This window comes from Chamaea fasciata, unplaced genomic scaffold, assembly GCF_029207755.1.
Source record: "Chamaea fasciata isolate MVZ Bird 193981 ecotype frontalis unplaced genomic scaffold, bChaFas1.0.hap1 SCAF_7, whole genome shotgun sequence".
Classification (NCBI taxonomy): domain Eukaryota; kingdom Metazoa; phylum Chordata; class Aves; order Passeriformes; family Sylviidae; genus Chamaea; species Chamaea fasciata.
Window position 1 is genome coordinate 37,646,368 of NW_027094092.1, and position 25,550 is coordinate 37,671,917.

At 38.9% G+C, this 25,550-nt stretch overlaps 2 protein-coding genes across 5 annotated transcripts in view; one reads left to right on the forward strand and one right to left on the reverse strand.

Moving 5' to 3' along the window:
• LOC136292553 (signal recognition particle subunit SRP54) overlaps nucleotides 1–11,205 on the forward strand; it is a 35,376-nt gene extending 24,171 nt beyond the window's left edge. Inside the window, exons 3-5 of one of the 2 annotated variants that reach the window (XM_066188427.1) lie at nucleotides 6,269–6,335; nucleotides 8,055–8,152; nucleotides 8,978–11,205. In XM_066188427.1, coding sequence (XP_066044524.1) covers nucleotides 6,269–6,335; nucleotides 8,055–8,152; nucleotides 8,978–9,190 — 378 coding nt within the window. In that variant the 3' untranslated portion in view covers nucleotides 9,191–11,205. The remainder of the gene's footprint in view (nucleotides 1–6,268; nucleotides 6,336–8,054; nucleotides 8,153–8,977) is intronic. The other variant, XM_066188429.1, reaches the window with a different exon arrangement.
• Nucleotides 11,206–11,976: 771 nt separating this feature from the next.
• PPP2R3C (protein phosphatase 2 regulatory subunit B''gamma) lies at nucleotides 11,977–25,546 on the reverse strand. 3 transcript variants are annotated; one of them, XM_066188431.1, is made up of 13 exons: nucleotides 25,515–25,546; nucleotides 24,661–24,788; nucleotides 23,448–23,552; nucleotides 22,749–22,861; nucleotides 21,854–21,951; nucleotides 19,359–19,429; nucleotides 18,484–18,616; nucleotides 17,346–17,401; nucleotides 17,195–17,270; nucleotides 16,463–16,599; nucleotides 14,780–14,917; nucleotides 13,117–13,176; nucleotides 11,977–12,414 (listed from the first exon to the last, which is right to left on the reverse strand). In XM_066188431.1, exons 1-13 carry the CDS (start codon nucleotides 25,525–25,527, stop codon nucleotides 12,226–12,228), a joined length of 1,317 nt encoding a protein of 438 aa, XP_066044528.1. In that variant the 5' UTR covers nucleotides 25,528–25,546; the 3' UTR covers nucleotides 11,977–12,225. The 3 variants fall into 3 exon arrangements, with proteins under 3 accessions (XP_066044528.1, XP_066044527.1, XP_066044529.1); XM_066188430.1 differs by lacking the exon at nucleotides 25,515–25,546 and adding an exon at nucleotides 25,408–25,504; XM_066188432.1 differs by lacking the exon at nucleotides 25,515–25,546 and adding an exon at nucleotides 24,988–25,306.
• Between the last annotated feature and the right edge of the window lie 4 nt (nucleotides 25,547–25,550).

A 25,550-nucleotide genomic window follows, 5' to 3' on the forward strand; every position in this document is an offset into this window, starting at 1 on the left:
GGATCTATACTTAAAGGTAAAATGAAATATATAATCTGTTTTATTCTGTTGGTCTGTCTGATAAACTGTTTTGTAGTGATAGTGTGATTGCAAAGATTATAGCTTCGTGTGCCAACGCCACCAGCAGCAGCTCCCCACCCTCTGGCAGTCAGTCCCAGAGGAGATCCACATCCTGCTCCTCATCTCTCCACATGCCCAGTGTCATGTTTCTTTGATGACAACCCCAGAAACTGGTGTCCCAACCACCTCTACCCTTCTGCCACAATCCTTTCCCTGATAAATTGAGTCTGCAGTCCTATTCCCTGCCTGCTGGTGGAGTTCTCTTCTTGGCCCTCTCTGCATTAGGTGCCTGTACTGAGGTGGAGACTCCCCAGAGTGCTGTGTATGTTCTCAGGCTGCCAGGAGCCCTGGCTTTGTGCAGCTCCTCCTGCCTGCTTGCACACTGTAGGCAGACACTGGTGTAGAGCTGCTTGTTCCCACACCTCAGAGAAGAGTCCTTGCAAGCGGGGAAAACAGTGCCCTGCTTTCTACTTGACATTGCTGTTGAAATGACTCCTGCACCATTGTTTGGGAATCCATGATTAAGAAATATTGTGGTTGAAGCTTTCTATTTACTCTACCGTAGTAGGCCCTGTATTTATTAATGTGTGTATCCATCCAGGGAGAGCCTGACTTTCTTGAAGGGACTGAAGATTTTGACTTTCTGCTTATACTCTCTGAAGAAGTGGTGGACCCTAAGAGGTTTGCTTTGACTGTCAAGCAATACCTCTCTTCCCCTCTGTAAAATTAGTTTATCTTGAAGGAGAAAAAAGGGTTGAGGAGTAAGCTCCAGTGAGACTATAGGAATTCAGGTGGCATTGGGGGTTCCACAAGTGAAGCTGTTGCACTGCATTTTGTATGGATTGATGGCATTGCTCTCTTTCTTGGTAGGCAGTTATCTTATACAACAAAAAATAACATTAGCCTGATAGCAGGTAGGATATTATCAGTATTAAATACACCCAAAATATATGGTTGGAAAAAAACTGTATTGTGATCACAGACAATGAGTAAGATGTTAAGCTGCCCTGCTGGGTACTAGGGTGTTTTTTTCCTCCCTAAGGATCTTCTCACATAAATACAGGAACTGTGAAACTTACTGACTGTTATGGTAATGTTCAGGTATCTTCAGAGTGGGGTCTGTTCCCCACTAGGCAGTCATGTCAGATATCCGTGGATGTCTGAGAGATTTTTGTTCCCAATTATAATGATCAGGGAACAAAATGTGTATAATTTCTTGTGCCATTTCCTGACAGTAGAAGAGTTCCATGGTGATGCAGTGATGGAAGGCTCACAAGCCTTGGTGTAGGTGTTGTGAGGGCAGAGACATGCATGCTGCTGTGCAAATGGACACTTAACTGAAGAGCCCTCAAGTGTGCACAACAGCCAGGAATGCTGCATGATTGTTCCCTTCCTTTCCCAATACAGATTTCTTTTCTGAATACCAAAAAGTATATTGTATGGTGGAGTTAAGATTGCGTTATTCTCCTTTTATAGTTTATTAAATTCTTAATTTTGGATACACTTTTTAATAAAAGGACCCCCCAAACCAGAGTAGTTTATTGTGGAGTAGTTTATTGCATGCCTTATTTTGCCTTATGCTTTTTACCTCGGACAGAATGAACTTGATTAGAGCAGGAGTTGCCATTAAGTGAGGTTTACTTTATCTCCTGCATGGTTTGTATATCCCAGCTGAGCCAGACAATTGAAGAAATGTTAGTCCAAGCTGAGCTTTGATGTTTTAGCCAACAGCTGCTTTTAAAATGGGTTTTTTTGGTAGGATTTCTATAAAAGCAATTAAATAGTCCGTTTGCTGAGACCAGCATGTCTAAAACTTGTTATCTCAGTTGGGATACAAAAAAGTATGTTGCAAGTAATAGCTGTTTCTGGACCAGTTTATTTTTAGAAAAAGCACATTTAATATTTTGAATAGAAACTTTCCATCATGAAATTTCAAAGCTCTGCTGGTATTAGCATTCTGGCAGTTTTTGAATAAGTTTAAGCAAAACAAATATTTTTGTTGTAAAGAAGTGTCTTCAGTAAGTACCTTGGTTTAATTGTGTTTCAGAGCTAAGCAGGCAATGCCAATGTGTTTCTTACTAAACAAAGTAGTATGTATATATCCTCGTAATACCTGAACCAGGACACTTGGTGTGGTGGATTCCTATTACTCATAACAAAACAAATTCTCAAAAAGAACTGGGTTTTAAATTTTCTTTGAAACAACTTCCGGTGCTTCTATAGGTCAGCACTCAGTTCATTAACATTGTTGGACTGGGGTGTCCATTCTATTGTGTTTTGTATTTTTTAATCTAGAACACAGGATATTCTTTTTTAGATAAGAGAATTCAGTATTATCTGAATGTTCTCACACTGAAATTCAAATGCTTTAATAGCATAAATGTATTGATTCTTTTGTCCTAGAATATAGATGTTTGCACTCTATATGTCTATTTTCTTTCATTTTTGTCCACCAAAACTTTATTTTGTATTAATTAAGAAGATAATCCTTCTGTTTATCCTTGGAGAGACACAAGGTATAAACTCTTTGCTGCCTTCACTATTAGATGAGTTAGCAGAAGGTGGTGTGTAAGTCTTCACAGAGGAAGTGTGAGCAACATGACTGTTGATAACTTTACAATCCATCCCAAGAAGACATCTGCAACAAAGCTCCAGGAGAGATTTAATTTTATTAACTTTCAGTGCTTAGAAAGATTGAAACACATCCTTGCAGGAAGGTTATCTTGATATCTTGTAGTTAAAAGGGCCTTAACTTCAAATAGTAAAAATTCCTCTCTTGAGGACCATCAGACTCTGATTTTCTTTTAAGAATTTGAGAATGAAGGAGAAAAGTAGTCACTGACCAAGTAATAACTTCTCATAATATGATAGAAGCTCTCGATGGAGGATGGTATGTGTGTTCCTGATCTTGTTTTCACTGGCTTGTAGATGCCACAGTTTTATGTAGTCTTACACAAAAGAACCTCTTACAGCATTGAACAGTCATTGATTTAGCTAATTTAAAATTTATCTTAGCACAATAAACAATGAAAAAGTATCTATTTGGTGATGTATGTTAATTATTAAATACAGGATTTTGTTTTTCCTAAATCAGGAAATGATTGTTTTTCTTATTTGGCCATTTTCTCTGACAAAAAGAAACCCTATATACCTTGGAAAGTTTAAGTGTTATTAGGGCTGAAATCTGCCAAAACTGAATACATATGTGGATTGTTTAGGAGCATGGTGCACTCAGAAATTCAATGGAACATGTGTGCTCCCTTTGGCAGCCTCATACTAGGAAACAAAGTCATGTTCTGCTATTGAACCAGAGGCCCCTCGGTTTTATCAATGATTGAATCCATTATGTTAATTCCTATTTAAATTAAAATTATACATTAAGGTTTTTTGTAATTTAAAAATCAGTTGTCAAAACCATTCTGTTTTCCATTTTAACAACAAAATAAAGTCAAGATAGCTGAATAATATAATTAAACATTGTAGAAACATCTACTAAAGAAACTGATTGCAGGAGAAATACAAGAAACAGTGTATGAGTTTCATACTGTCCCTTGTTACCTGTAAAGAAATACAATTTTGCTGCATCCTTGAGTTGATTAAAGACTGAAGATTGAGGCTTCTCTGGCTGGCCAAAGGAAGCTGACATACAGTGTCTGGGTATGTGGTTCTGCAGCTCTGTAGGACCTGACTTGGGTATGCTTTTCCAGTTCCCAGCTCAGTGTATTAAAGCTACTTCACAGACAAGGATTAATTTGATTAATTTGTACTGAGCCATTGCTTAACAGCACTGTTCACGTCACTTGGACGGTTCCAGTTTCCCCAGTACCAGTTCTTGCCTCATATCTGGCATGTCTGCTTCCATCTCCAGGGTGCTCTGGGAAGGCACCCAAATTTACCCTGAAGAGGTAAAGGGGGAATGGGTGGAAGAAGAAGGTGTTTCCTTGGAGGCGTTCCCTTGTTGTTTCTGGTGGTTTACTCTCCAAACCATCTTTTTTCTCCTGTGAAGTAGCCTCATGGTTTTATATTGCACTTTGAGACACTGGAAAGAAAGTTACTTTTTAAATTGAAGAGTCTGGCAAAGCCCTGCCTGTCAGGCATGAGGAAATGTCTGGTTGGGCTTTGTCAGAAAGCAGAGATTCCCACGAAGCTGAACTTAGAAGTGGTTCCAACGCACCAAACCGATTTTTAGCTGTGGTGGTAGAAGAGTAGAAATAGAACCTCAGTGTCTGCCGAGCCTCAGCTGTTACCCACGTTTGTGTTACCACAAACTTGTTAGAATGTTCTGGGTCTGAGTTACTTCTGTCACGTTGAAGTTCAGCTTGTCTTTTCACTCTGAAATATTATGGGGGCTCTTGCAGCTTCTTTCTTACAGCACACAGCAGGCCCTTGTTTGTCCTGTGCCCTGCATGAATGCCTTTTAACCCTGTCACCTCATCATGAAGGACCGTACAGAGCCCTGTCAGTGCCATTATTTGCACCTGTGGCAACAAGCTTTTCCAGCACTTTTTTTGACTTCTTCAACTGGACGAACGCCTCGTTAGCCTGTCTGCCAACTGAGCACATAATCAATGAGCTGGAGGTGCTTTTGTGTGAGCAGGATAGCAGCTGGTTTTGCTTACACTTTTACCTTGGCAGGACATTTTCCATGTCCGCTGCCAAAAATATATAGCATCTGGCTTTTTGTCAGCCTGCCCAACCTGAGTTTCTGGCTTGACAGACAATTTCTTGCTGTACAGGTTTGTAGAGACTATGCTTGGAAAGCACCAACGTCTAGTACGTGCATACTGAGGCTATACCCGGTAGTTCCTGTAGCTGTATTGTTTACAATAATACTGGTTGTTCCTGTAAAGATATCTGTTAAATAAGATCATAGGAAAAGGTTACTATCAAACAGTTCTTAGCAGAAAGTAATAAATACTTATGTAGCTGAGTAGAGCTAATGTGTTTGACTTAATAAAGGCTGACACTTCTAATTGCAACGTTCCAGAAGAAAAGTACTTCTACTGAGATCTTTTCTGGGGGGAAATATGTATCAAAGAGCTCACCTGAATACAACAGCCTGTTAACTATAAATATGTTTTAGTTCTCTATGAAAGTTGATTTTGCCTTTTCAAAAAATGCCTACAATTTTTTTCCCCATTAGCTTGGGATCTCCTTTTCCTATTTCCTTCTTTCTACATGGTTTTGCTTGTTTTTTTTAAACAGATACAGTCTCTTCCTTTGGCGAAAAGCATGGCCTGTGCATGCCTATTATTTTATAATTAATTTAATTCTAAATCTATAATTTACAGTGTGTATATCTATATATCAGCTTGTATGGAGCCTGCAGTATTTTTGGTGTAGCTGTGAATGCACCCCAGTCGTGCAAAGAGCAATTCCTTTTCTTTGTCTTCCTGGCCAGCCCTTCCTAAAGGGTCTGTATCTCTCCACAGCAGCACTCAGTCCATTCACCGCATCTCCGGGATCCTGATGAGATCCTACCCCTGCAGCTGTACACAGATGTCCAGTTCCTCATGTTTATGTCCCATGTTGTGTGCCCTGGTGTGCAGACTTTTCAGAGAAACTTCCTCTCATGCAAATGCTTGAGGTGACCCCAGCTGAGCCCTGTTTTATTCATTTTATTTGTGGTTCACATCATCCCAGGCGCTTTCCTTGGCAGCATCTCCATCTCTCCCTCAGGGCTGTGGTAATTTTCCCTCATCCTCAGGGCTCCTGGTTTTGTTTTTCAGGTGTAATTTCAAGGGGTAATTCCTGTTTGTTTGTAAATGTTTTAAAGCAGCCTCTTCCTCAGAGGTTTGAAGGTTTGGTTTGATTTTAAACAGCCTTTTGCAGTTCACTCGTTATGGTAACGAGGGACTACTTTGTTACCTCACTTCTCCTCTTTGCCTGATGGAATTCAGAACGTCCTGGAAAGCTTTTTCTAGTCAGGGATTGAATCGGCTGCTTGTCATTTCCCAAGTCTGGAAGCAGGAAATAAAAAGGAGTGAAAGAAATTTTCCCAGAGGTAAACCATGGTTATGTATATATCTTATGTGATACTTTGCTTCACTTGTTTGGTCTACACTTATTTTAAAGCAAAAACGTTGTAGTAGCTGGACAACAGAAAACGCTGCAGGTTTTTCTTCTCAAGCCTTTTGAGGTTTTTCATGTGTTACTTTGTGCCATGACCATACAGCTGTACATATTCATACTGCTCTTGTTCCTGCAGACAACACTCACATGGGGACCGTACTTGTGGTTTCACATGCTGCGAGTTGCCACATCAACCTTATCAGGTATTGCTTTATTTAATTCTTGGGTAAACCACAAAGGGAATATTGAAAGTCACAAAGTCATGCTGACAGACTGTAAATCATCCTTGGGTTTACTTGTTGTTTTTTCAGAAGTATGAATTGATCTGTATTTAATCTGTGGAGACATACTCTCCTGCTTTAGGCACTTTTAAATATTTTTTTTATTATTATTTTCAATAAACAACTCTTGCATGGAAGAATGAATGGAAAATACTCTTTTGATGAGCACTTTTCCCCCTTTTTCTTCATATGGAGATAGATTGATGTTGGCAAGGGAATATATTGGCTTTCTATTAGATTTTGTATGGAACCATTTTGTGTGATGTTACCTGGAAAGAATGCTGGCTGGTGTGGCCAAACTGACAGTTTTTCTGAAGACAACTAGAAAATATCCCAATAACACGTCTAGTTGTGTGCCATACAATGAACTTCTGAGGTTACAAAATAAACAGGACTATTGTCAAGGGTCTTAAACTCACTGCACAGACATTTATTTGACTCATCGACCTCTTAAAATTTTGCCAAGTTTTAAAAATGCTTGTCATAGTCTGTGTTCTTTCCAAGGTGTAAAGTATCTTGTTTTTTTTTTCCACAAATATTATGGAGTTTCTGTCATTGTACACATAAATTTGAATATTTTTAAATTTTTTGGCAGTCTGTTGTATTAGTTAACCTATCCTTATTTTTAGAAACACTTTTTCTCTAATGTACAGTGTAATTATATTCCCTGACGCATCTGTTCTTCATATGCAAGGATAGATATTGGTTATTGCTTTCCTTTTTTTAGAAGTCCTTTATGAATTTGAAGATCAGTCCTTTCTTCTTTGCACTTCCATTTTGGCTCTTACATCTGTAATTTGAACTGGTCTTTTGCACAGCACTCAGGATGCCAGGATATCTATAAAATTAGTTATTGTGAATGTTCATTGAAGCAGTCAGTGACTGACTTCTAACTTTTTTTTTTTCCCCTGAAGATGACAAACTCATTTGCATCCTTGGGGCAGATTTACAATTTGAAGTGCAGAATATTTGACTTCTTGCTTGCCTTTACTCAAGCAGTGTTATCTGTAGCCATCACCATGGTAAAGAAACTGCCTGACACAAGCTTACCCCTGTTCCATACTTTTGACTGTGCCCTACCTGTTTCAGCAAAGTAGCACTGAATGTAGCCTACAGCTTGAAAATTAAGACAGCTGAAACATATTTTATTAATCCAGTAGTATGCAGCACAGGACATTGTTAAACCTGACTTGAATTGTGCTTACATCAATAAATACTGTCTAGTTTGTTAGTACCACTAGATTGAACTGCCAGTACAGTTGGTACCCATGTACTTTTGTCTAAACTCAATTTTCAGTTAAAGTTCAGCTCAAGGCTTACCCTTTAACTGACTTCTAGCAAAACAAATGTAGATCCAAAGCTGAAACTAGCAGAATTCAAACACTACCACCATATATATTAATTGAATTTCATATTCTTCTCCTTTTGTTCATTTTTTTTTCTAAAGAACAATTATTATTATATTCAGCTAATAATTACCTATAAGGAGATTAACCTCACAGATTTTTGTTTTATTTTGTGGGTGAAGTAGGACTACAGAAAACCATTCTAAGGAAGATGGTGATAATTTTTATAATAAAACTGCACTTAAGAAACTTCTCCTAGATACTAATCCTACGTAAACCTCTCTCTATTTTTTAGTGTGTGATTTCCTGGGGGAAAAGATTGCATCTGTTCTGGGAATAAGCACACCAAAATACCAATATGCCATTGATGAGTATTACAGAATGAAGAGAGAGGTATGTGTGTGAGCTAGGGTTCTTGCACTCCTCCCAACTTGTCTTCCCTGGTATTCTAAAAAATAAAATTTGTATTCTAGCAATAAAATGAAGCTTTAGGCCGTCAATTTCAGCTTGCCTCTGGTTTTTACTTGATGCATGACTAACACTTTTTTATCCACCAGCCTTTTCTCTCCAGCTCATCAGTTTTGGAAACGGGTGGGTCCTGACCTCTGCTCTGTTTCTCTTGTACAATGCATTTTCAAGTCAACACTGAGAAAGTTGGATGCACAGTTGCTGAACACTGTAAAGAGGTGGCTGCTGGCTATACACTTTCCAGCTCTCAAAACTTGTTCAACACAGTGTCAAGGGTAAATTGAACATGAGGTTACCATTTGTTCTAAAGCATGACGGGACAATACTGATAGGTAGCCAGTGCTTTAGGCAGAAACAACCAAACCCTTAATAATCTTCATTTAGAAGAAATGGAAGACATATTTAAAGCTTTATTACTTTTTTTTTTTTTAATTGAGAGCTGAAAAAGCTTTAGAGGAGGTAGACCTATCACTATTGCTATTAACTAAAACTGCTTATCTAGATATGTGTCTTTTTTTCTGTTTGTTTAATGCAGTTTAATCCTTCACTTTTGGTGGTTTTTTTTTTTTCCCATAATGGGATTTCTGGAATGTACCTCATCTTATGATCAACTAGTGACTGTTTTCTAGTGGAACAAATGTCCTTAGCTTGTAATAGCAACTGGTATGCTCTTATGGAAAGATTTCAAGTTAATCTAAGTAAGTGGTAAATAGTAAATAGTAGCATATGAACCTGGTTATCGCTTTCCAGGAGGAAGAGGAGGAACAGGAAAACAAGATGTCAGAAGAAGCAGAAAGACAGCATCAGGAACAGCAGAACAAGCCACAAGCTGAAGCTCCTGTCCAGACAGACCAGCCTGGAGCAACAGCATGCTCTTCATTTGTGAATGTAAACTTCGAAAATGAGGGAGATTGCCCACCCATTGCAGAAAATAAACAAGATGTAGTTCCTGTCCCTCCTTAAGTGTAAAGCGCTGTATAATGTAGGAAATAAGAACTGTCAGGTGTCACAATCTGCCTGTAAACAGGAAAAATAGGATTATGCTTGTTCAGTGAAATAAAACTGCTACCATTCTTATTGATCAGGAGAGAGCTAGGTGACGTCTGTTCAGTCTGTCTGCCTAATAAAGACTGAGGCATTCTGCCAAATTGGCACTTCAGTTAAAATGAAAATTGCACTACAAACATTTGGTCTAAAATTGAATGTGTGAGCTAATGTTTGTGTCAAGCAAGTAGAAATGTCTTTTCTTTGAACTGCTGTGTCTCTAACACCTGTGGATTACACAGGCAGTGCTGTTTCCTACTTCTAAAAACCTGATTTGCACATTGTTTGCAACTCGGCTCTCTATGAATAGATTAATAGGAATTAATATCCTGTAACTCAAAAGTAATTATACTACAGTCGTCTTTCCCCTATTTATTGTCACTGTTGTATGCATGTATTTTTTTCTGTTGTTAACACAAGAGAAAAATGTTAGATTTAATGTTACTTAGATTAAAGGGTCCACTGACTTTTTTTTTTTTTTTTAGTAAAAAATCCCCAGCTTTCCAGGAGGCTGTAAGCACCCTTAAAAACTTACTAACAAGTATCAGCACTCTTTGAGGAAAATAGTGCTCAGCTGCTCCACTCAGTGCTATAGCAAATCCAGAACTAACATCAGTCAGTGTAGGATGTTCTCACTCCAGGTCCAAGAATTAAGAGACCCATGTGCTTGAATGCATGCTCTCAGTGGTCCTGGGAAAGAAACTAAAGTCTTATGTATTAAGTGCATTGGACACTCTATGTAGTACCAGTCTAGAACTATGAACTTTTTAGGACATCGCTTACACAAGTCTATGTACTTGAGTAACCTAAACAAACTATGTGTTGTATGTTAAATTGCCAGTAAGGGATGTGCCACTGCAGATGGTTTTCATCCGGTTAGCAGAGAATACATAACTAACTAGAAACAACAAGCCACACTTATGACTATTTCCTTCTCTTAAATAAATAGAATATGTGATGATACTGCACTTGCAACAACAGAAATTTTTATTTTTTGTCTAAATAAAGTGCAGGTAGCTCCACATCTAATACCAGTTAAGGCTATTTTACTGCAATAACTGTTGTACCTGTAGCTTGTAAAAGGTGAATGGTTTACTTTGCAACAATCAGATGTCATTGCCCCAGTCACTCTCTTGTGGATAACTGTTGTAGGTAAAGGAGCAGAGAACCTGCACTAGTTACCATGTAGAACATTAGCTCTGTCCTTGAGATTTCTTTAAAAAAAGTTAAAAATAGTCCTCAAGGAAATTGGGTTGTTAGGTATCATGACGTGTCCCTGGCCTTGCTCCCACTGCCAGCTAAGGAGCCTGATACAACAGCACAGGTCAGGTAACTTGGCTCTTCGTTTCTGGAATTAATTACATGCTTTAGATGACCCTCTCCTGAACTAATGTCCTGTACAGCACAAACTCTTCCTCTCAGCCTGTAGCTCTCCAGCACTACAGAAAATCTAAGAAGGAGCGGTCAATCATCAGCTCTCGTCCATCTGTTTTGATATTCCATTCTTTGCCCTTTCTGAATTGTGAGACAGAGGGTGCTGACCACAGTGTAAAGTCACTCCTTAGCCCTGAACATCTGCAAGGGAGAGCTTGATTCAACACCTGGGGAATACACAGAAAACCAGCTTGTTAGGAGCTCTTATAGCTTCAAAGAAAGAAAACCTCAGCTTGAGTAATTACCTTAACAGCTGAAGGATACTTTGCTTTTCTTCCAATAAATGTCAGTTGGTTTTTTTTACCTCCTTTCCCTACTATTCGTTGCATAACAAATGCTCTCACTGCCTTCTTTGTATAAAATACTGTATTACTCACTGTGCCTTAACTTAATCCTTCATTTTGCAAACAATATGAAAGTGGTTACTTTCATATTGGTTTAATTTTTCTGTAAATGCATTAATTGGTTATTTTATATTTAATATAATTTTTGAACTGGAAGTTGGCTATGGATTTTTCTTTAAAACTGTGTGGTCTTTGAAACTTTATGCCTGTACACAGGTGCGTGTGCCTGTTTACTGTTTTCATCTTTACCAAGTCACTCATCCTGCTTGAATATTCAGGCACCAGAACTCAAAACATGATTTTACCCTCACCCCTTCCTTAGATTCTCACGTAGTAATCTGTGTTCAGCACTACCTCAAACTAATAAATAATGCGGGATTGTGAACACATCTGGCCTGGAGCTATTGTAATTCTGTCTGAAAGTTGAAACATTTCTGTGGCTTTCTTAAGGATTAAGAGAGCTTCACAGCTTTAACTACTGCTGTAGCTCAGTCGTACAATTAAGATAGATTACATAAAATACTTGCACAGGAGGTTAACTTGGTGAAAGCCTCTGTACAGGTGTTTGGCATAGTTTTAACTAGATCTAAAGCTAGTGGAGTTCTATTTCTGTTAATGAATCTCTTAAAATTAGGTAACTATACAGTTCAATAATTTACTTATCCTCCCTGTTACACACTTTAAACTGGTCATGCATAGAAGAAAAAGGCCTAAATTCTTCCCTTCTTACCGAAAACTCTTGCCTTCACAACAGAAGGCTCAACAGTGCTGCCATTAGAGGAAGCCATGCAGAATGGCGTGGGAAGCTTGGGATGGCTGAGTGGATACAGGCCAGTGCTGAAGATACCAAGAACCACATCCATACTTTCAGGGTAAATTCACACTTAGAATAAGGTATTTAAACAAGAACAGGGCTTGGTACACATGAAAAGTCAAAAAAATTTATTAAATAAAAAGGGTAAATTTTGCTTCTTAAACAACAATTGCTTTTTTGGTTTCAGAAATTAGTTGTGTGATTCCTGTATGTACATTTTATATCATATGTGGGGGGCAAAGGAGGAAGGGAGAGAAGTAAAATGGAAGAGGGAATTGATTCAGAAAATGAATCTTTCCAGCTTCCAACAGTTGGCCCATCAGATTGAGATCTCTGTGGATGCAGTCTGCTCCCATTCAAAGTCACGTATCATCAACATCAGCAGCGTTGTCATTGTCGCTTGCCACAAGGACCTCTCTGTTCTCATAGGTCCAGAACCCATTCAGATCAATTAGAATGCTGGTAACAGTGTCTCCTTGACTGCTATTGATCAAGTCTTGAAGGGAGATTTTGTAAGGGTCCTTAGGCTTCACCATATCAAAGATTTCATCCTATGAAAGACAAATCAAAATTGGGAGAAAAGCCCCCACTCATTAATGAGCAGAATAATGGCTATTTCATACCATATACAGAATGATCTTTGGGTAACTAGTGCCACCCACACCAATTTACAAAAAAGCAGCTATTAAGCCCCAAAGCATTAAAGATACAAAGCATACTGACTGATTGGCTACAGTTCAGAGCAGTGTACTTAGCTCCCACATCTCAAGTAAGAATTTGCTTTTCTGGGGAGGCTTCAGCCTCAAAGTGGCAAAATGAAACTCAGCTCACTTGTATGAGCTAAGTTTTGTAGAAGCTTTTGTACTTTCCTCTTGAAGTACTAAGAGTGCTAAATATACAGTCGGCAGTAAACAGTTTTATAGGCTGAGTCACCAGTCTGCTCCCTCCCCCTAAGGAATGATCCCCAGAACTGTAAAATGGACTTAGCAAGTACCTTCAAGTGTAAGAAACATCAACATGTATTTAACAGGTAATTTGTCTATTATTAAGGACACTACTGGAACATACCAGTTATTTTACAGAGCAACTGCTGACTAGAAAGTCATTTTCAAACCTATGAGTAGGACAAGTCAGCTCATTTCTACTACTCTGCAAGTAAATATACAGCAACCTAGAAATTATGATGTAACATAATTAAATTATGAAATGCTTCTTCAAAGATTTTACACAGTACTCCATTTGGTAAAGCTAACCTTGACATCCTGAAAAGAAACTGGTTCTTGTCCATGAATTTTCATTTGTTCCTGAATAGCCTAGAAAAAAGAGAAGTTAGGAATGGCTATTGCAGTATAATACTGACACTGTATGGAAGTTATTAAATGCTTCTGCATCTTAAGCTGTATTGCTCTCTAACAAAGCATCCGTGGTACAGCTTGCAATCATTTTTCTTCCACATGTGAGGCAGGAGTGAGTTGAGGCATTATCAATGACATATATCTCTAGGTTCATAGTTCTTAGTTCTTACTATATGAATCTCACTTTCATTATGACCAGTGTTTGAGTAATTCACATATTATCCCTCAACCCTCAAAACTGAAGATATTAATACACTTGAACCATAAGGTTCCATTTCTGACACAGTATGAAATACAGGCTAGGGAAAGAGAGAAGGAAAATGACTGATAAGCAGAAAGAGAAATCAATTCTTTTAATGTGGTACTATTTAAACACCTGCATCACCAAATCTGCAAGTAACAGCTATGAACAGAACTGTTTCCCTATCACAAGCTGCACAGCCTCTGTAGGTGCAGACCTGTTCACACTTAATGCTAGCAGAAAAGCAATCATTCACAGAGTCAAGAGGAACTGTTCTGATTTCAAGGACATCTCAGAACATTCCATGTCCAAAAGGAGACTTGTTACAATACAGAAATAAGGTGGATCTACGATCATGCCTTGAGCAGGCCTGAATGCTTTACTGACTCAATGAAGTACGTACCTTGTTCCTCATCCTTTAAGCATACAGCTAAAAGCAATGACATTATTTATTTCCACAGTTATAAGTCAAAGATCCATATAATGAAATTTGGAGTGCTTGTCCCTGTGTCTGAATAGATACTACTGAGGGAATCCTGCACATGAATAAAGCATCAAGCTCATAACTCAGCTGAAACCATCCACAGCAAAAATACTATTTTACTGCATAGCACTTCCCTTCCCAAGATCTCTCAGGTATCTATGAGAAAAACAAGACAAAACAACAAAACACCTGCTCCCTTTCCAAACCAAAATCATCACTAGTCAGAAGAAAAAAAAACCCAAAACAAAAATCCCATCATACAAACCACACTTCGGAGGAAGATTTTACAATCTTAAGTTAAAATTAACATCAACTAAAAAAAATTAAGCTTGGAAGCAACAAATACAAATGCAGACTATGAAAAATGCAAGAACCTTCTTGCCAGTATAGCACTGAATCAAAAATCCCACAGCTGTATAGGCCTATCAATAAATTTCATTATCTTCATTTCTTTTAGTGGATTTTAGGATTACAGTTGCAATTAAAACCATGGGAAGTAATCTATTAGAACCATCATAAAAGATTTTAATAGGTCATCATCATGCAATTTTAGGACAATTTTAAATTTAAAAAAAACACCCCAAATCAATGGAAAATATTTTTTCTCCTCAAAATCAAACAGGTAATTTCAACTGCAGATAAACTACCGAAAATACCTTTTGAAATCTTTCCAATTCTTGTCTTTTTTTAAAAAATTAAATCTTCTTAGAAGTTGTTACTAGCTTGCCTGTGGCTATCAGTAATTTAAAGTGATTTCCTGCAGATCTGCATGCAGAAGCACATAAGCTATAACACTATAAACACAGAAAATGGCCTACTTGTATAAAGAGACTTACCCTAAAGAAATAATTAAGGGAAAAGACATTCAGGTGTCCTTTGTTCTCTATATCAAGCAGTTTGAAAATATATTGCAGAGCTGCAGGCTCCTTTCGGTTTTCTAATGCAAGCACAAAGTCCAGGTAGGTTTTATAGTCCTAGAAGTAGATACAATCATGTTTATTATAGTCTTCTGTCTAAATTGATTTTGCAAGCAGGAACTCTATAATTGGCAGCTATTTCATTGTAGGGGATCAGTTTATTTTCTGAAAAAGACAACATGAAATAGAAAATGGCTGCTACCACTAACGTGCACAGTAAAGTTACTTTTTAATGACTGCTGATAATGGGAAATCCTGCCATTCTGGAGGCAAATAGCATTCCAAGCATAAATCCAAATGAAACATGCCATATATATGCTTTTAAACAATGTTTAACATATCTTTAAACTGCTGAACATACCCAACTAGTGAAGAAAAAACATATTAAATGTATTTATAATCATAAATTAAACGTCTAGTGACAGTAAGCCTACTGTTACCAAATAGTGAACTATATGGCCAGTTAAGTATGTAATCCTTAGACCAGAGTCAGTGGTTTGGCAAATTATGTGCTAGAAACATTAGTTAACATTCCAAACAAGCATCACACTTTTCTTCTTCATTAGTATGGATGCTTGGTTTCCCAATCAAGATACAGTTGTGACAAGGACAGAAACCCTACAGCCCTGTGTGCATGATTACCCTGTTTACCTGTAACACCAGAGAGTTACGCTGTCCTTCAGAGGGAGCTCAACAGCCTGGAAAAATGGGCTAACAGGAACCTCAAGTTCAACAGAGGGATGCAAAATCCTACATCTGGGGAGGAATAACCCCATGTGCCTGTACAGTTTGGGGCTGACTAGTCAGAAAGCAGCTTTACAACAGGCCCTTGCAGCAAAGGCTGCTGACAGCACCCTCAGCTTACACTACATCCAGGCATTGAGTCCTGCTCTGGTCTCCCCCATAAAAAGAGATAAACCCACTGTTGCAAGTCCAAAACAGGAAAATTAAGAGGATCCCTCTTGACCTCAATGATTGTGTGATTATAACAAAAAACCTGTTCAGGTGGCAAAAGGGCTGCATGGTGAATTCGTAACTTTACGCTCCAGCTGTCTGAATGCAGATAAGAATTGTGGCTGAATATTAACTAAAATTTAAAAAAATAGATATAGGGTGTTACTTTAAATTAGTTAGACTTCTCATTTTTCACAGCTATGGAAAGCTTACAATGAAAAACACAGTTGTCTTCATTGAAGAAGTTAACAGCTTAGCTAACCTGCACTGATCAAGTGTGCCACTTGCCTTTGGTTCTCTTTAGAGCATTACGCGTTTCTAAGAAGCATTGCTGCATCTATACAGTTTTTCAACATGCACTTTTGTAATTGAATCTACAAGTGACCTTATCCTAGGCTGTCTGGATTCTCTATCACCTCTGCTTTTTCAAACAAGCAACTCATTTTTAGGCCATACAGCAATCATCTTGCTGTTAAAATTAACTTTCTAATATGTTGCATGGTCATTTGTGTGCACAATGATAAAAAAAAGTTATTTTACCTCAAGCTACTCGTTGTTTTAAATATACTTTGTTTTAAAGATTAGACATTTCTCAAGTCAATAAGCCAAAGATGTTATGCTGTGGACAAAGGGAAAATATGTAATTACCATTTCACCATCATAAGTTAAACATTCCTGAAAGACACGATCCAAAAATATGTTGGTCAGAGTCCCTGTTCCATATCGGGACAGTTCTTCTTTGCTGAGCATGCCATTGTGATCTTTATCAAGGTTTAAGTACTGCCCTAAGGAGATTAAAAAAGCAAACCATAATATACCTCTATCAGAAAAGAACTGTTTCAACAGAGAAGAAAAAACATTGAAATGCTAAATTTTCGAATTTCCATAATAAAATTAGCACAGTTAAGTGAGAATTTACTAGATCCACAGTAATATTCAGAAAGCATCAGAAATAAGCACAGAACATGGAGGGAGAGGAATAATGAGGTGTTAGCAGTTCTAATCCAAGTTAATAGCTGTGGATACTGAGAGAGGAGCAGAAGGCTAAGAGCACACTATTTTATACAAATATGCTGTAAGCATTAAAAAAAGAGCTAAAGATGATGCAAAGGTATGAACAGAGCCAGAAGAGAAGGTTACAGAGGAATGCTGTACCTTGTGCAACAAGGTGACAGATTGTAAAACCACAATGAAGAGCAACAGTGGAGAACCGAAATTATAAAGAAAGCCAGGAAGATAAACTCAAAGGGTGGATACAAGATTTGAAATGACAAGTTTGCAGGAGGATTTAACTTGACAAAAGCAGAGAAAAAATAGCAGTAGTAATGTGACTAAGTCATACCAGAAAGAGGAAAAGTGTTGACACATAAAGGAACCTACCATAAACTCTTAATGCAGAAGGAGCAGAAAACCAATTTGTTTCCTGACTTTCTTTAGAAAGTTCTTCATCCCTTAACTAAGCGAAACAGAAAGTTAGAATTCAGAAAGAGTAAATTAAAATACAATAACAGTATATATTAGAGACCTTTACCTCCAGTAAATCATCCAGGAAGCTGCAAGCTAAAATATCCTGTATCTTTATCTTCCCTGCAGCAAGAAAGGAAAATACATTTTAACAGCTGCTCAGCCAACATATCCATTTGACTACTCTCATTTAGGTGGTTCTACTTAAGAAAGAAGTATTTGGAGCAGAAGAAGAAGCCTTTTTAAGAAACAAAAGCTAAACAAAACCCATATTGAACATCAAAGATAAGGCTCTAATTTCAGAGATAAAATACCTTTTAAAATGACTGGACAAAACTAGCCTGATATTGGCAGGAGTTATCCCAAAGCCTTAAATGCCAGAAAACTAGATTAAAATAAATGTGAGTGTTCAACATCAACTGAAAATGTAAAAGAAGAATGTAAAGAAAGCATACTTAAAACATTTGATGAAATAATAGTCTCCTAAGTGACATAATACTCTTACACCTTCAAAACTACAGCTGTGACACAAAGCTAAGGTAGCAGAATGCACTTCAGCTGGTGCAGCTCTGACTGGTGAACAGACACTGTGCTAACAGCTGTGCAAAATCATGGTGTTGTAACTTCCCACCCAACCTCTCTACACGTTTGTAATTACCTCTGTCAGAGGCTGCTGCCCACACAGTTCTGACCTTTACAAGAGGCACAGCTGGACCTTGAAAACACATCCAGTTTGTGACTGAAATTGAGGGCATAGGAGGGAGCTACACTTGAAACAAGCATTAGCAGACCTTTTCTAGGGGGTCTACATGGCGCACACAGACTTAATCACAGGAAAAGCACATCACTCTAACCGTTCCTGAGCATTTCCTGAGCTCTGTGGATGTTCTGACAAGCAGTTGTGTTGTTGGTTGCTCTGTTTTCTGTTCACCCTAAACACTTACAGAATTAGCTACTGCTAATGGCTCGTTATGATGAAACAAGATCTTATTTGTCAGTTTCTGTGAGATAACTCTACAGTACCTCAACTGATAGGTATCTCACAAAAATTCATTAGCTGTAAAAGTAGATCATTAGACTCACAATAAAGACTCATGGTCTTCAGTGGAGATTCATCTTCACTGCTGAGCAAAAGCCTACCAGGACAACTATATATTGCTTTGAAAACACAAGTAGCTTCAGTGGAAACATTTTAAGAGGCCTACCTGTTCTGAGAGGATCCAGAAAGAAGAAGAACTTTCTAACTGCTGTGCAGACATAGAAGGAGTAAAAAGATTTTTCTAAGCCATCCAGTTGTGGCAAAGTAGGGATAAGTTCCAAAATATAGTTTTCTAAATCCTACAGAATGAAGAAAGAAAAGAAAACAAGCATTAAATGTTACTATTATTCCATGTTTGCTATATCCCTGGCTTTAAAGTGTATTTTGCTAAAAATACAGTCCTGCAACAATACAGAAAAGAGCATGAAAGCAGGTAAAAAAACCCAACAAACTTCTGTCTCTGTACAAGAAATCTCAAATGGTATACATGCACATGTGATTCTAGGGCTGAAACAATCTATTAATAAAGCAGAATTTAACAAAGTACATTATATTTGTATGTAAATATAAATGCATTCAACTTTAAATTTTTCAAATATCAGGAGCATAACTCCTGATTGGATTATCTCATTGCTGAATATTCAATATTTCTTTTTTCTTTAAGTTGAGTTGTAACTAGGACATTTTTATTTATTTTATAATATTACCTCCTTTTAGAAAAGGAGAATAATACACTGAAGAATAATTTGTGATTTTTACCATATCCTACTATATCTAGTAAAGTGTTAATGACATGAAATCTTTGTAGATACAATCCTTTTTTCAGAAAATTACCCATAAGTTTAAAAGGCTAGCACCACTCCCACCACCACATCTCTTGGATACAACATGAATTGCAATTTATCCAAACAAATGTGCCCACTCTGAATCTATGTTATGATATAAGCTTTTACAAGACAAAACTAGAAAAAAATTGGGATCTTTCTGATGCTCTGTCATTTGATTAAAGAGAGACATTAAGTTAATCAAGAATTTACTTACAGATTCTCTGAGGTAGCCTTGTCCTGCCACATCATATAAACTGAGACCTATTCTTGTCTGATGAAGCCATACTGTGAAATAGAAAACAGAATTACAATGCAAGAAACCTATGGAGCTTTCGAGTTCTTGCCAAAACTTGAAGTTATTCTAGAGGCCCCAAGGCACAGTTGGATTTTAAGTGCCTCTTCCCATTTTTCTAAGCTTTAAGCAAAGCCAGGCCATGTACTGCTTAGAAACACTGTTTCAGTCTCTAAATTTCTAAGAGTCACTCCCAATATACTATAACTATACATTTCATAAATATATACTATTTATAATATAAATATACACCCTTGCCACAACTGCCTTAAAATAACTAGAGATGAAAAATGGCTGAGCAAACACCACATTTTATCTGGTGTATCATAAAATGGCTAGGATTAGAATTAGGATTAGAAGCAACTTTAAAGATCACCTAGTTCCAACCTCCCCCTGCCACAGGCAGGGATGCCACCCACTAGATCAGATTGCTTAAAGCCCCATCCAACCTGGCCTTGAACACTTCCAGGGATGGTGCATCCACAACTTCTCTGGACAATGTGTTCCAGTGCCTCACCACCCTCTGAGTAAAGTATTTATTCCTAGCATCTACTCTAAATGTTTGCTCTTTTCATTTAAAACTGTTTCCCCTAGTCCTATCACTATCTGCTTGGGTAAGAAGTCACTCTCTCTCCATTTCATAAGCTCCCTTTAAGTACTGAAAGTCCACAATGAGGGCTCCCCTAGAGCCCTCTCTTCTCCAGGCTGGACAACCCAACTCTCTCAGCCTGTGGTCAGAGGAGAGGCTCATGTCTTTCCTGGGCTGACTCCAGGTGGGGTCTCAAGAGTCTCAGAGCAGAGGGCGAGAATCATCTCCCTTGACCTGCTGGCCACGCTTCTTTGGATGCAGCCCAGGCTTTCCAAGCTGCAAGCACACACAGTTGGTCATATGGAATCATATGGATTCATTCTCTCTCACTGACTTAGAAACGTGTAGCAGTGCATTTTCACTGCATTAAACACCTGTACAATGTCACATACAGATAGATTGCTACACCCCCTTGCACAGCACCTGACACTGCAGCTACAGCCAAAGGTCAGGCCCTCATTTCTCAGTTATAAGATGAGAATTGGAATCACACAAGCCTCTTTGCAATGAGAAGACACACTAATTGGACAATCTACAGGACGATGTGCTTGAGACCATTGCTAAGGCACTGTAACAGTGATGGAGTATAGATTAGATTAATAAAAACTATTATTCATATACTCAACAGTAAATTTAACTCCCATTTTCTGAAGAAACAGTTCAAAAGTTCCTCTTATGCCATAAGAGCTGTCCTTTGTAACATTCACTCTTCAAGGTAAGTGTTCCTTGTGTGGGCTAAGTGTCACTCAGACGGCAGGCATTATACAGGGAGGTTGTTTCGTTGCCGGCTTAAGTTTAAAGGTAAATGCATCACACATGAAGAGTTTGGTGGTGGCAGCTTTTTTTTTTTTTTTTTTTTTTTTTTTTTTTTTTTTTTTGGTATTATTGTTTTGTTTGTTTGCTTAGAAAAAAGCCATTATTCCAAATACACAAGATTCAAAACTTCTCGGTGAAACAAATCTCTGAAAGAACCTTTCAGACGAAAGAATTCTCTGCAAGAATCTAGGTGGGCCTTTTTAAAATGCATACAATTCTAACAGAATTTGCCACAAGTCTCCTATCCTGCAGCTTTTGGGATTGCTGTTGAAAATGGGTCTATTACTCATTTCTTGCATACTGTGCACACCTGCATATCATGCTTCCTGCTCAACACATTTCTCATCCCTTGCACCACAAGATTTTAAGTTAAGCAGGCTGAGCTGCTCAGAGAAAGGTGCTGTTCTGCTCTCCCAAAGGCTTTAGCAGATCAAAGAACATGGTAGCAAGGGCAAAAGATAATGAGACAATCTTCCTTTCTGCTAGCAAACCTAGTGTTTTTAAACAACATCTAATACATATTTTAAAAGAGAGGGGCATTTTTCAGCCCAAGGGGATATTTATAATAAAAAATAGCTGAAAATACAGTAAGTGACAAGCACAGAAACATACTGACATATCCGACAAACAGTTAGAAAACATAGACAGCACCACTGTGTAGAAGAACAAACAGTAAACAAAGCTATCTGCCCAAGCACAGTGGCTAAGATCACACCTGCCATGGAACTGTATTGTTTGGCACTTCACAGTATTGTGTGAATAAAGGAAATCAGAATGACAATATATAGAGCAAAAAGATCAAGCGGATCTGTGGCCGGGGAGAGGGGGATTACAGAGCTATGATGGACTCCCACCTTCTAGTAACAAGAAAAAAATCCCAAGCCTCAAGAAAAACAGCATTGGCAGTTAAGGGCAGATCTCACTGCTGTTGAAGGGAACATCAAATAACCAATAAAGCTGAAAATAGCCTTAAAATGAATCAACTTCTAACAAAGAAGAAGCATCCACTAACCTTTTCGCATGACATAATTGAAAAACTGCATGATAGATATTCTCCCATAAAGATCATTATGGAGCAATTTAGCAAAGATCTTCGCTGTAAAGAATTGCCTGTAAAACATAAACACAAAGCTACTTCTATGCATCTAATTACACTGCACTGACAGATCCATTTACAGTATTTGAAATTTACAGATCCTGTAAAATAATGTTTTAATACAGAATGTGTTAATATGCTACATTACACTCAGTAGGTGGAATTCAACCAAGTAACAACGGCAAACTCAATAAAAAGCAGCTACCTTTTCTGCTCATGAGACTCTACAGTGATGTAAAACTTTTGAGAGCTTTTATTCAATTTCTCTTTAGTACAATACGTTTGGTAGCTTCCAATCTTCTACAACAATATGCACATGAAAGAAACTGCCAGTACTGACAGATAATTTGCTTCTGCCCAAAGCTCATCACAAAGCTACATGCACAACAGCCATCTCCAACAGGAGCATAAAGAAGGACCATTCACTCACTGCACGCTGTACATATCTGGTAGGAAATTCTGCATCAGAAGGTATTAGGGAAGGCTGGGCAATATCACTGGAGACATAATTTCTAGGTCATTTACATAACATGCTGCTTGCTGAGCACTAACATCTAAAAATGTTCATGCTGATAAAAAAATTTCTTTTTCAAAAGGATGCACTACCATTCTTTTAGGCACCTCTGTTACAAGTCACCTCAGAGACACAAAGCACACCTTTGCAAGGATGTAAAGTAACCAGTTCATCAGTAACTACATGGATATAATTTTTTCTCACCATTAAACTGTTCCTATCTATTTTAGCAACTGGAAGTTACAGCAGCACTTAGGTTCAGTCAAAATTAGCACATACAAGAAAAGAAAGCCTTACCTGCATTTTGGTCCAGCTTTTTCACCAACTTTCAAGAAGTTCTCATAATTAATCATTGCTTCTTCCCCAATCATTGGTGATGTCTGATGTTTGTCCAGTAGAAACCATAGATTCTTAAAAGGCATTTATATTTGGTTAAGAAGATATCCCTTTAGAGATGTCAATGTGCTTAAGATACAGTTTTTAAGAAACTCAGTAAAACTGTGGGCTTGATGTAAGGTTCTCTCAGTTAATCAGGACCCATGGTCAGTTCAGCCAGAAGAGTGAGTGTGTGCTACTTCCATTCCCTTACATGCTACTAAACACATTCACACTCTCCCTCTCCCCTCACTAGCATTTCTAGGGTCACACGCCTTTTGTCTTTGCAGTGCAATAAAATCAACCACCTTAGGAGTCTCTCTCAGTGACACATAAACAGAACTTATTTCATCATCTGGGCCCACCAGGGAAATCACTGCGAAATGCTGGAAAACCAGAAGCCAATTTAGTCCTCAAATAGATCATAATGAGGGAGCTCCACACTGGTGTTACCAGACCAAGGCTGGGCAGCACTTCAGCTTCACCAAGTACTGCGTGCCCAAATACAAAGCATCTTAACACAAGATCCTGTGGGCAGATGAGAGCTCATCAAACTCTGACGGGAAATAATCTAAATCCATTTGGAAGCCATTACAAGACATACAGAAATTATTTTCCTACCTGCAGCTCTTCATTATCCAACAGTTCTCTACTTTTCCTTTGCAGAAAGACAGCTCTAGATTCTTCTCTTAATTTCTGAAGCAAGATTTCATCTTCAGCTGGCAGCTGGAAACATTGTGGCATTTTAATTTTCTGCAAAGTACCATTCAAAAACTACATATCCAGCAAGTACTCTTAAGTAATCTTGAGTCACATGGACTGATTGAAGTTGTTTACTTGACAGAAAATAGCCAGTCTACCAAACTTGCTTCTGGAACAAGGGATATCACTTGCACACTGTCTCAAACCATTACAATAATGAAGCACTTACTTAAAGCAGGACATGTCTAACAGGACAGACGGAGAAGTAACTCATACCTGATAATCTATCAAGTAAGCACTTTCCCACAGTCTCGAGATATGAGGGCTCACACATAAAAGACATTTACTGTTATGTTTTACTTGGAAGAAGCAGCACATTCTATTTGGTGGTACGCCTGACTCTCCAAAGCATGAATGTCTACTAGACTTGTTTTAGCCAACAAATAAGATGAAAGAACACCTAGTGTGAAAGTTCTGCCAATATTTATGTGCCAAACAGTACAGCATCACTGGGACTTAGAGAGTCGCACACGTATCCATCAAGTGAAACACAGGTACTTGAGAACTTAATTGGCAGAAACATGAGACCTTAAGGAAGATGTGACCATGAGAGGTTTGACAGCAGCTGAGTGGTCAGGTGATGAGTACCAGCAATACCAAGATGTGGACACGTGCTGCCATCTCAGTCTGACTCATCTCACAGCTAGGTTGCTGGACCAAGCATTTCTGATGGATGATCCAAGCCACAGATCTATCTCTAGTCTGCAAGACCAGTGACCCATCATGTTCATGAGGCAGCATCCCATCATGTCTAAACAGGAACCCGGAGATATATATGTGTAACACTGGTATGTCAAAATTTAGTTAGAACGTTAGGTGCCTCTGAAAGAGAACTTCCTATCTTTACCAAGCAGCCTGATTAGCAAAACATTTCACTGACTCTGATAAGATTCTTAGTAATTATTTAAAACAGCTGAAATTCACAATTGTACAAAACAAAAAATTAGACTAAATCACTCACATTTCAATCTACTCTAGCTTCTAAAGCTGCAGGGTCCCTATGAGTGAGCATAACTTTTTTCATAACACGTAATAGCCTCTTGTTGAAAGTTTATCTGGATACTTCACTTACCCTGTAGTAAAATCGTGGTATGTTTGCATATGATGTATTGTCACTTTTTTTCCCTCCTTTCCACTCCATGTAATACTTTGTGAACAATTCCATTTCTTCATCCTTTAGCTCTTGTTCATTCTTTTTGGCTGATTGACACAGAAAAGGATGTTCATGCTGTATTCCAAACAGCGCTCTAACGTAATGAGGGGCTTGAAAAATAGTTAATACTGAGACTTGTCCGATTGTGCTGTTTAGTAACACAAATATAAGGTGGAAACGAGTGGAGCACAGACCAATCATATAAATTACATAAGAGTATGCCCCGTAAGTATTTTGAGTACGTACACAGCACCTCTTCCAATGACTGCACACGCCCGATTCACCGCAGGTACGCAGTCGCTGCAGCTACACGGGGATGCCTGGCAGAGCAGCAGCGCTCCCATCCAGCGGCAGCACCGTTCGAGGCGCTGCGAGGGGCGAGCCGCAGCCTCAAATCGCCTTTCCGTGCCGGGTCGGGGCTGTGGCCGCCGCGGGGGCGTGTGCCGGGCAGCGCAGCCCTCACGGTTCGCTGACCCCTGAACGACGGGAGCTCGTTTCTCCGCAGGGCGACTCCAGAACCCGCCCGGCCCTTGCGGCAGCCCGGACACGGCGAACTACGGCAGCACGACTCTCGGCCCGCCAGCCGCGCCCCCGCCCCGCCGGTGACTGCGGGCACCCCGGGGCGCTCCCCCCGCCCGCTCCCGCTCCCGCTCCCGGGGCACTCACGCGCGCGGCGCGCGGCCAGGCGGGCCCGCAGCCTCCGCTCCCACTCCATCGGCACGCGCCCACCGCTACCCCGCGCATGCGCGCCCCTGCCCTTCGGAACTTCTTACCCGCACCCGACATGGCGGAGCAGCCCCGCCCTCCTA